This window comes from Phyllopteryx taeniolatus, chromosome 13 (assembly GCF_024500385.1).
Source record: "Phyllopteryx taeniolatus isolate TA_2022b chromosome 13, UOR_Ptae_1.2, whole genome shotgun sequence".
Classification (NCBI taxonomy): Eukaryota; Metazoa; Chordata; class Actinopteri; order Syngnathiformes; family Syngnathidae; genus Phyllopteryx; species Phyllopteryx taeniolatus.
The window spans coordinates 22,125,412-22,138,917 of record NC_084514.1 but is presented as its reverse complement, the minus strand read 5'-3'; the positions used below and the strand labels follow the sequence as shown (position 1 = coordinate 22,138,917).

General features: G+C 43.9%; 1 protein-coding gene across 3 annotated transcripts in view; it reads left to right on the top strand.

Annotated features, from left to right (window-relative positions):
- The window catches only part of LOC133487754 (apoptosis-stimulating of p53 protein 1-like), an 84,488-nt gene that overhangs the window by 19,522 nt on the left and 51,460 nt on the right, over positions 1–13,506 (top strand). The window contains exons 2-3 of one of the 3 annotated variants that reach the window (XM_061794830.1): positions 4,118–4,265; positions 12,797–12,904. In XM_061794830.1, coding sequence (XP_061650814.1) covers positions 4,118–4,265; positions 12,797–12,904 — 256 coding nt within the window. Of the gene's footprint in view, positions 1–4,117; positions 4,266–12,796; positions 12,905–13,506 lie in introns of those variants that run through there. The other 2 variants (XM_061794831.1, XM_061794834.1) reach the window with 2 other exon arrangements.

Sequence of the window (13,506 nt, the reverse complement as noted above, 5' to 3'; positions counted from 1 at the left end):
GTGTGTGCGTGTATGTGTGTGTTGAGTGAAGAGATTGGAAATGAAAAAATGGGATAAAATAAGGAAGACAATGACATTGTTTTTAACTCTTAGTAATGACAAGCTCCTATCAAGCTTAAGAGTGCATTAATGTAATTGAGTCACAGCAGTAATATTTTTTTGTTGTCATCGTTATAACCAGTTCTCTACTTTGCTAAGCTAACTTTGTCTACTGTAACAGAAGGGTCTGCATGTGCTTTGTGCATGTGCACCTAACGTGACTCCCTCGCTATATCATGGTTAGCCTGTTGCGGTTTCATTGCATTGCGGAATTTTTTTTCCATATTCATATGGTGCGTAATTCGCCATATCTTGGGATTTTGAGTGTACAAACATTAAAACAGTAAAAAAAAAAAAAAAAACTGATTAAAACAAGGAATTAAATGTACATAGTGTACTGTACAGTACACCTGTTTGGTGGGCAATCCAGAATTTAAACTCCGTGATAAACAGATAAAAAAAACTGGGATTACTGTATATGTTTGCGTGTGTGTGACACAGACAAATGAAGCTCTTCTTCCCATTGTAGCCTCTGCGTCCTGTCATTGATTGTGTGTAATACTGCAGGTTTATCAATTTGTCCTCTGTAATCTCTCCTGTCCAGAATCACGCCTCATGTGTCTGGACAGCCTCACTTTGTACCTCTGCCCAGCACTTATGAGTCAAGTTCATATATACAGTATCCATCCATCCATCCATTTTCTGAGCCGCTTCTCCTCACTTGGGTCGCGGGCGTGCTGGAGCCTATCCCAGCTATCATCGGGCAGGAGGCAGGGTACACCCTGAACTGGTTGCCAGCCAATCGCAGGGCACATACAAACAAACAACCATTCGCACTCACATTCACACCTACGGGCAATTTAGAGTTGTCAATTAACCTACCATGCATGTTTTTGGGATGTGGGAGGAAACCGGAGTGCCCGGAGGAAAGCCACGCAGGCACGGGGAGAACATGCAAACTCCACACAGGCGGGGCCGGGGATTGAACCCAGGTCCTCAGAACTGTTTCAGGTTTTCAGATGTGGGTTTCCTGGGACGTGGAATGTCACCTCTCTGTCAGGAAATGAGCCCGAGCTGGTGTGTGAGGTCGAGAAGTTCCGACTAGATATAGTCGGACTCGCCTCCACGCACAGCTTGGGCTCTGGTACCAGTCCTCTCGAGAGGGGTTGGACTCTCTTCCACTCTGGAGTTGCCCACGGTGAGAGGCGCCGAGCAGGTGTGGATATACTTATTACTCCCCGACTCGGCGCCTGTACGTTGGGGTTCACCCCGGTGGACGAGAGGGTAGCCTTCCTCCACCTTCGGGTGGGGGGACGGGTCCTGACTGCTGTTTGTGCCTATGCACCAAACAGCAGTTCAGAGTACACACCCTTCTTGGAGTCCTTGGAGGGGTTGCTGGAGAGCGCTCCTGCTGGGGACTCCATCGTTCTGCTGGGGAACTTCAATGCTCACATGGGCAATGACAGTGAGACCTGGAAGGGCGTGATTGGGAGGAATGCCCCCCCCCCCGATCAGAACTCGAGCGGTGTTCTGTTATTGGACTTCTGTGCTCATCACGGATTGTCCATAACGAACACCATGTTCAAGCATAAGGGTGTCCACACATGCACTTGGCACCAGGACACCCAAGGTCGCAGTTCGATGATCGACTTTGTGGTCGTGTCATCGGACTTGCGGCCGCATGTCTTGGACACTCGGGGAAGAGAGGGGCGGAGCTGTCACCTGGTGGTGAGTTGGCTCCGATGGTGGGGGAAGATGCCGGTCCGACGTGGCAGGCCCAAACGTATTGGGAGGGTCTGCTGGGAACGTCTGGCGGAATCCCCTATCAGAAGGAGTTTCAACTCCCACCTCCGACAGAACTTTGCTCATGTTCCGGTGGAGGCGGGGGACATCGAGTCCGAGTGGACCATGTTCCGCGTCTCCATTGCTGAGGCGGCCGACCGGAGCTGTGGCCATAAGGTGGTTGGTGCCTGTCGTGGCGGCAATCCCCGAACCCGTTGGTGGACAACGGTGAGGGCTGCCGTCAAGCTGAAGAAGGAGTCCTATCGGGCCTTTTTGGCCTGTAGGAATCCTGAGGCAGGTGATGAGTACCGGCTGTCCAAGCGGAATGCAGCTTTGGTGGTCGCTGAAGCAAAAACTCGGGCATGGGAGGAGTTTGGTGAAGCCATGGAGAAAGACTTCCGGACGGCTTCGAGGAAATTCTGGTCCACCATCCGGCGTCTCAGGAGGGGGAAGCAGTGCACCATCAACACTGTGTTGGATTTATCTTACCCAACATTATAAAAAATAGACACAAAAGGAATGAAGACACTGGTTTCTTTTTCTCATGAGGAGGGCGTATGGGAGATTGTTCAGATCACAGCCTCTCAACACGCTCTAAACAATCCCTCCCCCTCGCTCCTGTATTTATTTGAAATAGGAGGGATTTACAAATCATAATGTTCTAAGCAATAAGACACAACACAAAATATTTGATAATAAGAGGGTTTTTCCCAGACATAGTATTCTAAACAATAAGACACGACACATAATATTTGATAATAAGAGGGTTTTTCCCAGACATAGTATTCTAAGCAATAAGACACAACACAAAATATTGGACCAACACTTGTCCCGACCCGACCACATCCGATCACGTCCTTGGTCCAGGCGCCCTTCCATCGGATGATGCTGAGTCATCTTTTCGAAGGCGAGACATCTAAAATCGTCCATAATACTAATGCAAGCTAAGCAAATAAATGATGACTTCTACAATTTATCTAACAGAGTCCTATCGGGCCTTTTTGGCCTGTAGGAATCCTGAGGCAGGTGATGAGTACCGGCTGGCCAAGCGGAATGCAGCTTTGGTGGTCGCTGAAGCAAAAACTCGGGCATGGGAGGAGTTTGGTGAAGCCATTGAGAAAGACTTCCGGACGGCTTCGAGGAAATTCTGGTCCACCATCCGGCGTCTCAGGAGGGGGAAGCAGTGCACCATCAACACTGTATATAGTGGGGATGGGGCGCTGCTGACCTCAACTCGGGACGTTGTGAGCCGGTGGGGAGAATACTTTGAAGACCTCCTCAATTCCACCGACACACCTTCCCATGAGGGAGCAGAGTCTGGGTTTTCTGAGGCGGGCTCTCCTATCTCTGGGGTTGAGGTCACCGAGGTGGTTAAAAAGCTCCTCGGTGGCAAGGCCCCGGGGGGGGATGAGATTCGGCCGGAGTTCCTCAAGGCTCTGGATGTTGTAGGGCAGACTGGGGTGGTGGTCCCCCTTTTTAAGAAAGGGGACCGGAGGGTGTGTTCCAACTACAGGGGGATCACACTCCTCAGCCTCCCTGGTAAGGTCTATTCAGGGGTGCTGGAGAAGAGGGTTATCTGCTTTGTTAGATTTGTACATACAAGTTTGCCCCTGACCATTGGTTCTGCATCCACTGCAATTTAATATTTCAATTGTCAGGAATTTTACACTGGAAATCTTTTATCTGATGCCTCTTGTACTTGAATGCTTTTAGTCAGCAAAAATTGGTTACAGATTTGCTTAACATTTTTAAATTCAGGGACTAGTGAGACAGCATGTGTTCTTCATTTCCAGTTAAAAATGTTAACATGAAACATTAGCTCCCTTATGAAGCTTTTTGGTGAATTATATTCCCTTTAGGATTTGGGTGTGTGCATATGTGTGTATGTGGATTGGTGTTTGTGTATGTAATCCAAGATTTAGAGAATGTATCCCTGTTCAGTCTGTCTGCATGCAACCAGATCACATGGTCTGGATAGGTGTGTAGAATAACTAGGGATTATAGTAATCATGTGGGTGGCTGTTGTGGTGTGGGATATGTAACAATGGACAATATATGTGGGTGGGAGAAAAAAGCTGTACTAAAAAAAAGGGTGGCTCTGAGTTCATCTGAGAAGAACGCATCAGTCACGTTGCGTAGTGTATTGCAGCCCTATTGAATATTAATGTTAATAATATCAATATTAAATATTCACAAATACTAGGTGTCATTAGCTCATCTGAAAATACCTGTTTTAGGGACCGGGAGATCAGGGTTCAAGACGAATAACAGCCTGTCCTTGTTTCTATGGTTACAGGTGATCCTTACAGTTTACCTCAACGACACCCAACAGATGCTGACTGAGGTCCCGGTTACACCTGCAACCAGAGTTTTAGATGTGGTGGAATACTGCAAAGAGGCAGGCGAGGGGGAGTGTCACTTAGCTGAAAAATGGAATGGTCATGGTGAGTCTGTTCTTGGTCCAACAAACAAATTATATTTGTCGAAGAATATAGTGTATGTATATATTTATACAATTATAGGAGGGATGCATGTTCACCAATATTTACTGAAAAAGTCCAGAAAAATCAAATGCTTTACGACACTACCAGTATAAAAACAAATTAGTTTTTTAAGTGCCACTTACAAACATTTCAAGAACAATGTCACATTCACCAACCAAGAAGAATACTTAGAAGTGTGTTGTGATCCAGCAAAATAATTGGAATGTTTGTATTTCTCTGATTTGCAGTTGTACAATATGATAGGATTTCAAATACCTTTACTTTACAGGTACAGTATGTCCTAATCATTATACAGGCTTTAAGTTAAAAACAATATCATACATTTCATTGGCTGTTGCTCCAGTGTCAGCATTCGGGAATATATATGTGTTGCATGTCTTCTTTTATTTTGTCTTTTTGGAGGAATTGCAACTTGTCATACACAAATCATACGCAAGTGTTACTTTTTCACCACATTTTACAACACAGGCCTTAATGAAAAAAATATTGATTTTTTTTTTCCCCCCCTTTTCCCTTGTGCAAGCACAGTTCTCCCTAATTTCTGCAGATATGTCAACCTCAATTTTCAAAAATAACCTGAAGCAAACAGCCTTATACAAGAACCTGTTACCACCACGCAGGAACAACAAAATGCCTCACTTACACTGCTAGTCTGCCATGTCTTGTGAAGTAACAGTTGTATGATTATGCTACAATGCTAGCTACATATCTGTATACATCTGTACAGTACATACATATAATGTAACAATGGCCACAATCAAACCATTTACTATTAAAACTTGCATTATACAGTATGATGCTAATAAACAGAGGTGGGTAGAGTAGCCAAATATTGTACTCAAGTAAGAGTACTGTTACTTTAGAATAATATGACTCAAGTAAAAGTACTCCTCCAAATAAGAGTAATAAAGTACTCATTGAGAAAAAAATACTCAAGTACTGAGTAACTAGTGAGTAACTTCTGATTTGTTTTTTTAAATCAGAGCATGAACGTCAAATAAAATTAAAATAACTGAAATATGAATGTGCAAATTCACATATTGCTGAACAGTATAACTTAATCTGGCGGCACGGTGGCCGACTGGTTAGAGCGTCAGCCTCACAGTTCTGAGGACCCGGGTTCAATCCCTGGCCCCGCCTGTGTGGAGTTTGCATGTTCTCCCCGTGCCTGCGTGGGTTTTCTCCGGGCACTCCGGTTTCCTCCCACATCCCAAAAACATGCATTAATTGGAGACTCTAAAATTGCCCGTAGGTGTGACTGTGAGTGCGAATGGTTGTTTGTTTCTATGTGCCCTGCGATTGGCTGGCAACCAGTTCAGGGTGTACCCCGCCTCCTGCCCGATGACAGCTGGGATAGGCTCCAGCATGCCCGCGACCCTAGTGAGGAGAAGCGGCTCAGAAAATGGATGGATGGATATAACTTAATCTAAAACATAATAAATAAAATATTTGTAAAATAACAAATTAAGGCAATTGAGCTCCAAGAAATGGTCTTATCCTATATTGGTTCCACTTGTTAAACAGCACAATACTGTAGGCTCCCCCAGGCAGATTGCAAAAACAGGAAAAAGGCTGCTGGGGATATAAAAAGTATACACAGCCCTTTTGAAATGCCAGGTTTTGGAGTTGTAAAATAATTTTGACCAAGACAAATCATTTAAAAACTTTTTCCAAAATTAATGTGACCTGCAATTTGTACCACTCAACTGATTTATTTTCGTACATTTTTGAGAGGGGAGGTAAAAATAAACAACTGAAATAAACTTGCATGTCATTGACTTGGACTTGATGTTTAAATTGCTTCCTTTCTTGGCCAGGTCAGCATTGCAAAAGAGATGTTCCATTTTAACTGGCCTTTTACCCGGTTAAATAAAGTTAAAATAAAAATAATTTAAATAAATCTGGTTGCACAAGGGTCCACTCCCTCTTACAACTGCCATGTGGCTGTGTTCAGAATTAACAGATTACAGTAAAATTTATGTTTAATGGGAGTCAACACACACCTGACACTATTTAATTTTTTAAGTAGAAAAAGCGAGAGAGAGAGAGAGAGAGAGATAGCAAGATGCATGTTTTTCAGTTACTTGTGACTATAAAACAGTGCTAATGTTGCCATATGCACAGCCAAAACAACAGCAAAAACATCTGCATGGTGTTTTCTCAAGTTAGAAGTGGGGTGAAATAACCAAGTTTGGGCAGTAACAAAACTAAGCTGCCTGTTAAAGCTGTTGTTTTTCGTAGTCTGTAATGTTAACAGGAGTCGGTGGAGCTGTCGCGACACTTTGATTGGCCCAATCGAAGCCCAATCGAAGACATTTTGTGCGGACACTTTCTCGTGTCATTTGATTTGTGAACTTGAGTCAAACATCGCTAATCACAGTGGATTGGAGCATCAGCGCCCAATGTGGAAGTCGAAAATAAAGTTTAAAAATACAGTAAATCGCGCACGCAGTTATTGATAAATGAAAGTAGCGAATGCCATGTAGAATATTGTAACGAAGCAATAGTAGCGTTTCTTCTTAACATAAATACTAGAGTAAAAGTAAAAAGTATGCTTCAGTAAAACTACTCTGACAAGTACAATTTATGCAAAATGTTACTTGAGTAAATGAAACAAAATAAATGTAGGGCATTCCTACCCACCTCTGCTAATGAGTTTAATCTTATACGTTCATTAGTCCGCAGAGAGCACAGACCTCAGGCAACTAAAATCAATAGGTAATCTAGGATAGTAATAGCTAAAGGAGGATTTCTTCCAAATCCAGAATATGCTTTGAATCCAAGGGAACAAAATGTGGCGGGACGGTGAACGACTGGTTAGAGCGTCTGCCTCACAGTTCTGAGGCCCGGGGTTCAATACCCCCCCTGTGTGCAGTTTGCATGTTCTCCCCGTGCCTGCGTGGGTTTTCTCCCGGCACTCCGGTTTCCTCCCACATCTCCAAAACATGCGTGGTAGGTTGATTGAAGACTCTAAATTGCCCGTAGGTGTGAATGTGAGTGCGAATGGTTGTTTGTTTATGTGTGCCCTGCGATTGGCTGGCAACCATTTCAGGGTGTACCCCGCCTCCTGCCCGATAGCTGGGATAGGCTCCAGCACTCCCGTAACCCTTGTGAGGATAAGCGGCTCAGAAAATGGATGGATGGATGGATGGATGGAACAAAATGTAAAAAGCACAAACATGATTTCCATTTCACATTTCAGTTGTTGCAATTTAAAAAAATAATTCAAATGTAAGATTTGGCAGAGATACAAGGATCATGTTCATTATGTAATTTTTAAAAAACATTTAATGGGGCATCTTTGGAAGAATCCCAACCCATAATTACTCTGGATTGATATATACAGTACTGTAGTGTCGACAGGAGGCTACACACAAAGGCACGTCCATGAAAACATAATCTCATTTTATGCCTTGTAAAACTAAATAGACCAGTCCATCACATGGAGATACTGGGAACCACCGTGGCCTACATTCATTCAATCCAAAGTGTTAGAGCAGTGATCCACATCACGTCACATCACAGAGTACGTGTGACTGAGCGGTCAGGCTATAAAAGGTTCTAAAGCGCTAATGTTTTTAAAGGTTGACCAAGCACTGGAGAATAAATGGAAACAATAAACTACTGTTGTGACAAGAGGTCATGTCTCAAGGCTACAGTGCAGCTTCCTGGTTGATGGGTTTGCTTCTATGTGTTGATGTCATAAGCCATTGGTCATGGTCCTGCTGTAAGCTTTGATGGAGTGATTGGCTACAATAATATAGTGCTTACAGGTAGTATTTTCTTTCTTTATTGAATGGCATGGGAGAACACGCAAACTCCAAGCAGGTGAGGCCAGATTTTAACCCTGGTCCTCAGAACTGTGAGGCAGATGTGCTTACCAGTGCTCCACCGTGTCGCCTCTGTCCAACAAATAATTGCCATTTTCACTATCAAACCTGAACGAGTTCAATGAACGAAAGTTCATATTTTGGGCAAACATGAACAATATTTAGTTCATTTCTATCTGATGAATATTATTGAGAACTCGCTCATTCTGGCATCTGTGAATGATTTTTGAACGAAAGTTCATTTTCATTCAATAGTGCCAGGTTTTGTTAGGGACTTCCAGGACAAAACCCATCTGAACACTGTATATATGAGGCTTCATATGTTGGGGTAAAAACGTCGTATGTGGCGACCGATTCGGTGCGGCAACCATTAATAGTGTTCTTTGTTAGGAAAATTATTATTTGTATCAGTTAAAACTGTACAATCAAATTGTCATGGAATTGTATTTTGTAATGTAATACTAGATAAGATAAAACATTCTTTCAATAAGTCACAGATGGTCTTGTGGTGCATTCGCCTGACTTCAGTGTGCAGGCAGCGTCGGTTCCCACTCAGGTGTGAATATAGGTGCCCTGCGACTGACTGGCGACCAGTTCAGGGTGTAGTCCGCCTTTCGCCCGAAGTTGGCTGGGATAGGCTCCAGCACCCTGCGACCCTGAACAGGATAAGCGGTATTGAGAATGGATGGATGGATTTTGTATATACTGTAGTCAGCCAGAGCTGCTAGGAATGGAAAGTTATCAATGTCCTTTAACCATTGTTCCTGTCATACTGTGTTCCATGTTTTTGTTTGCACATTAAAGTCCTGTTGGTGTTTTTCATCCATCGATTTTCTGTACCGCTTATCCTCACTAGGGTCGTGGGCGTGCTGGAGCCTATCCCAGCTATCTTCGGGCGGGAGTACAGCCTGAACTGGTCGCCAGCCAAACGTAGGGCACATAGAAACAAACAACCATTCGCACTCACATTTACACCTACGGGCCATTTAGAGTCTTCGATTAACCTATCGTGCATGTTTTTGGGATGTGGGAGGAAACCGGAGTGGCCGCCTAAACCCACCCAAGCACAGGGAGAGCATGCAAACTCCACACAGGCAAGGCCGGGATTTGAACCTCAGTACTGTGAGGCAGATGTGCTAACCAGTGTGGTACCTGTTTGTGTTTTAATTCCTCATTTTAAAAAAGACTATTCAAGCAACATGTTTTTCATGTTTTTCAGATTGTAGGATGAAAGCTGCAGATGTCTACTAGTGTGGACTGAAAGGTTGGGAACAATGGGGAAATTTAATACCAGTATTCTTAGGTAATTTGAGATGCTAAAGAGGCGACTGTTACTGTTACGCTGGTCACTCGTGAACTGGGTTCAATAAACAGAGTCTGTGCAGTGTGCATATGTAATGGATGCCAGTTCGCGCTGTGCAAAATTATGTTAGCCAAACCTTACTACTGTCATGGTCTGTGTTTTGGTTTGGGTTGTGTTTAGTTTTGTTCCATATTTTCCTGTGTTTCATGTTTGTCGTGTGCTCATTAAGTTGTCGTGTCCACCTGTTCTCGTCTACTTTGTGTCGACCAATCAGCTCTCTCCAGCCACTCGTGTCTTGTCCAGGTGTTCCTCGTTGTCTCGTCAATTTGTTTGTATTTAGTTCCGTGGTTTCTTTCAGTTCTTGTCGGTTCATTGTCGTTGTCTCATGTCTTTGCCATGTCATACTTGCCAGTTGTCTTTATCATTGTGGTATGTCATTGTCAGGTGTCATTTTCCCTATCTATTCCACGTCTTACTCACAGGTCATAGTTTGTTTCCAGTTTTAGATATTCAAGTGTTTCTTTGTTACTTTGGTTTGGTTTTTATCTGTTGTGGGACTTCGTTCAGTTTTGCTTTATCCAATATCCTTGTTTTCCTTTTTTTTGAAGATTAAATATTATTATTTTGAGACTCCCGCACTGCTGCCTTGCCTCCCTGCTTCCCTGCAATTGGGTCCACCATGTTCTTGCCTTGCGTTCCTCGCCTTCGCCCTAACCACGTACGTGACAACTACTTGAGAGCCTTTAGAGTAGCACTGGCCAGTGGGTTAACAGCTGGGACTCGTAGCCTACTGGTTAGCGCACTCAACTCTCAACAAGGGGTACGGTGGTAACATGCCACGGGAAGGTCTGCGCCGGATGACCATCGTCACACATGATCTCCAAGATAGAATGAGTTCTTGGATTGTATTTGCGTAAACAGCGAATCTGCGGCGGGCCACAAAAGCTGGCGTATCCAGATTTTTTTGCAAAGCTTACAGTCTGTGTTTGCCAATTTGGCAGACCAGTCTGAGCCAAGCTGGCCGGTCGGCGCAGTGAGGGTATGTCCTTGAATAGGCGCCTGTGGAGGGACAATTTGGTGTCAGAAAGTCGATCTGAATTGCTGAGACCACGTCTAACTTCTGGCGCAAGGTAGACTGCTGGTCTAATACGATTTTGGTGAATACAGTCGAGGCACTGAAGACAGATACTGACCAGCGCTGACATATTGAAGTCACCAGCAGTTATCACCAGCTCATTCTGTATTTAATAAAGGTGCCCATTCAGATTGTCTGTGGCCACACCAACCAAGAGCAGTGACAATGCTCCTGTCAAGCACGGATCGCTGCAATCACGCATCGTCCTCTTACGCAGAGAGATGTCTCCATCGAGACTGTCATTGTGCCACATATAAAGGGAATGAAAGGAGCCGCTTTGATTGGTGGCGAATGAAGTTGGCTGTAGACACACCCACAGTCGCCCAGCCTACCCACTATCAGATCCGCCAGGCCGCCTTTGTCTCCGAAATTACCAACACTGGTCTAACCCGGCTCTAACCTGACACAATTGTGCCGCCCATCGCAACGGATTTATGCCATTCAAGAAATAGGCCCCCTGTTTTTGTGTGGGAGGAGTGACTTTAGAGCGCTACACTAACATTGTTTGAAAATGAATTAAGGTGAATGTACTGTTACTGCAGCAACACTACAAACCCCCCCGCAAATACTCATTTACTCAAGGAGCATGGATCTAAACAAAATTATACTTTACACTACATTACAATGAACACAACAACACTCTACATTACTTGAAAACTGATTGTAATACCAGATGTTTTGAAACAAATTTTGTGTTTTATTTTGTTTGTATTTATCTTTTCTCCATTTAATTGTTTTTGTATTAAAAATATGTTTTATAAATAAATGGAGAAAAGATAAGATAAATTTGCCATTAATTTCATGTAATTTTAATGAAAAATACTATATTGGGGTATATATCATTATTGTGATATAAAATTACCAATATTGGGTTGTAAAATTTAGTCCATATGGCACAGCACTATGCAGGAACATCTGTCTTATCATAATATCATGTAAAGATAGAAATATATCATATATCATTTGTATTATTTAATTCCCTCACCCAATGAAAATTGGTAAAGAATCGGATCAGTAAGCAATATCGATAATAAAAACGGCATTGCTAAAGAAGAAGAAGAGAAGAAGAAGAATCATCTTTTATTGTCATGAACATGCATGCATGCACACGAAATTTGTTCTCTGCATTTAACCCATCACAGTGAACACATACACATGTTAGTGGAACACACTGGAGCAGGGGGCAGCTGAAGCGCCCGCCCATCCATCCATCCATCCATTTACTTCCGCTTATTCGAGGTCGGGTCGTGGGGGCAGCAACTTAAGTCGGGAAATCCAGACTTCCCTCTCCCAAGCCCCTTCATCCAGCTCTTCCAGGGAGACCCCGAGACGTTCCTGGGCCCGCCAGGAAACATACGTAATCTCTCCAGCGTGTCCTGGGTTGTTTCCTGGGACTCCTCCTGGTGGGACGTGCCCAGAACACCTCAACAGGGAGGCGTCCGGGGGGCATCTGGCTCCTCTCAATGCGGAGGACCCGCAACTCGACTCTGAGCCCTTCCCGGATGACTGAGCTTTCCACCCTATTTCTAAGGGAGAACCCAGACACCCTGCGGCGGAAACTCATTTTGGCCACTTGTATCCACGATCTTCTTTCAGTCTGATGTTCTTTCGGTCATGACCGACAGCTCTTCACCATAGGTGAGGGTAGGAATGTATATCGACCGGTAAATTGAGAGCTTTGCGTTTTGGCTCAGCTCCTTCTTCACCACGACAGACAGATACAGAGTCCGCACCACTGCAGACGCTGCACCAATCCGCCTGTCGATCTCCCGCTCCATTCTTCCCTCACTTGTGAACAAGACCCCAAGATACTTGAACTCCTCCACTTGGGGCAAGACCTCATCCCCGTCCCGGAGAGGGCACTCCACCCTGGTCTCAGATTTGGGGGTGATTTTCATCCCAGCCGTTTCACGTTCGGCTGTGAACCACTCCAGTGACAGCTGAAGATCGCAGTTTGATGAAGCCATCAGAACCATATCATCTGCAAAAAGCAGAAACATAATACTGATGTCAGCAAATTGGACCTCCTCAACACCTTGGCTGTGCCTAGAAATTCTGTCCATGAAGGTTATTAACAAAGGGCAGCCTTGGCGGAGTCCAACCCTCACTAGAAACAAATCTGACTTACTGCCAGCAATGAGAACCTAACTCTGACAATTCCCATCCCTACTGACAAATTGGTTTTCCTTCTGTCTTCTGCCAGAGCGAGTTCTCCCTCAGCAGTTGTTACTCCTGGACCTCCTTCAGCAGTGGGGTGCAAGGAGGCCAGAGGTCAGTTTCTACCTGCGACACTGTCCCTCCTTGCCACAAGGTACAGCTCACGTAGTATGCATTGGCCATGCATACCGTATGTGATATGATATTTAATCAATGTGAGAAAACAATAGTTAATTTAGCTGTTGTACTTGATTTGTATGATAGTTATTATTGTTCATGTTTTTAAAGGCAACATTATACTGTATCACAACAAGAAAAGTACACAGTGAGTGGTGTTTATAAGGTTTAGAGGTGAGGTCAGGGACTCAGCCAGTAATTAGCCTGATAAGATGATTAGAATTATGTAACATGCAAGGTGCAACCCTGAATGGGAGGATAGGTCTGCTTCAGAAATATTGATGACTTTATTCTGTGCCTTGATTTATTGTAATTAATGGAAGTAGTTCATATAATTCGGAACGTATCATTAATTGATAATTAAACACACAAATGACTGGGATATTGGGATCTGATGTGAATTTTTCTACTTTTTCCAGGGTCAAAAAAGGTACAGGAATGTTCCAGAGCATTACAATCAAGTGTCAAAATTCCCTGAAACTGAAAGTCAGATGTGGGAACATTTGTGCATTCAACCATAAAATAAGCTCCAAGGCTACTAAATGGGATTTTCACTAGGGCCTGACCAATATGGATTGC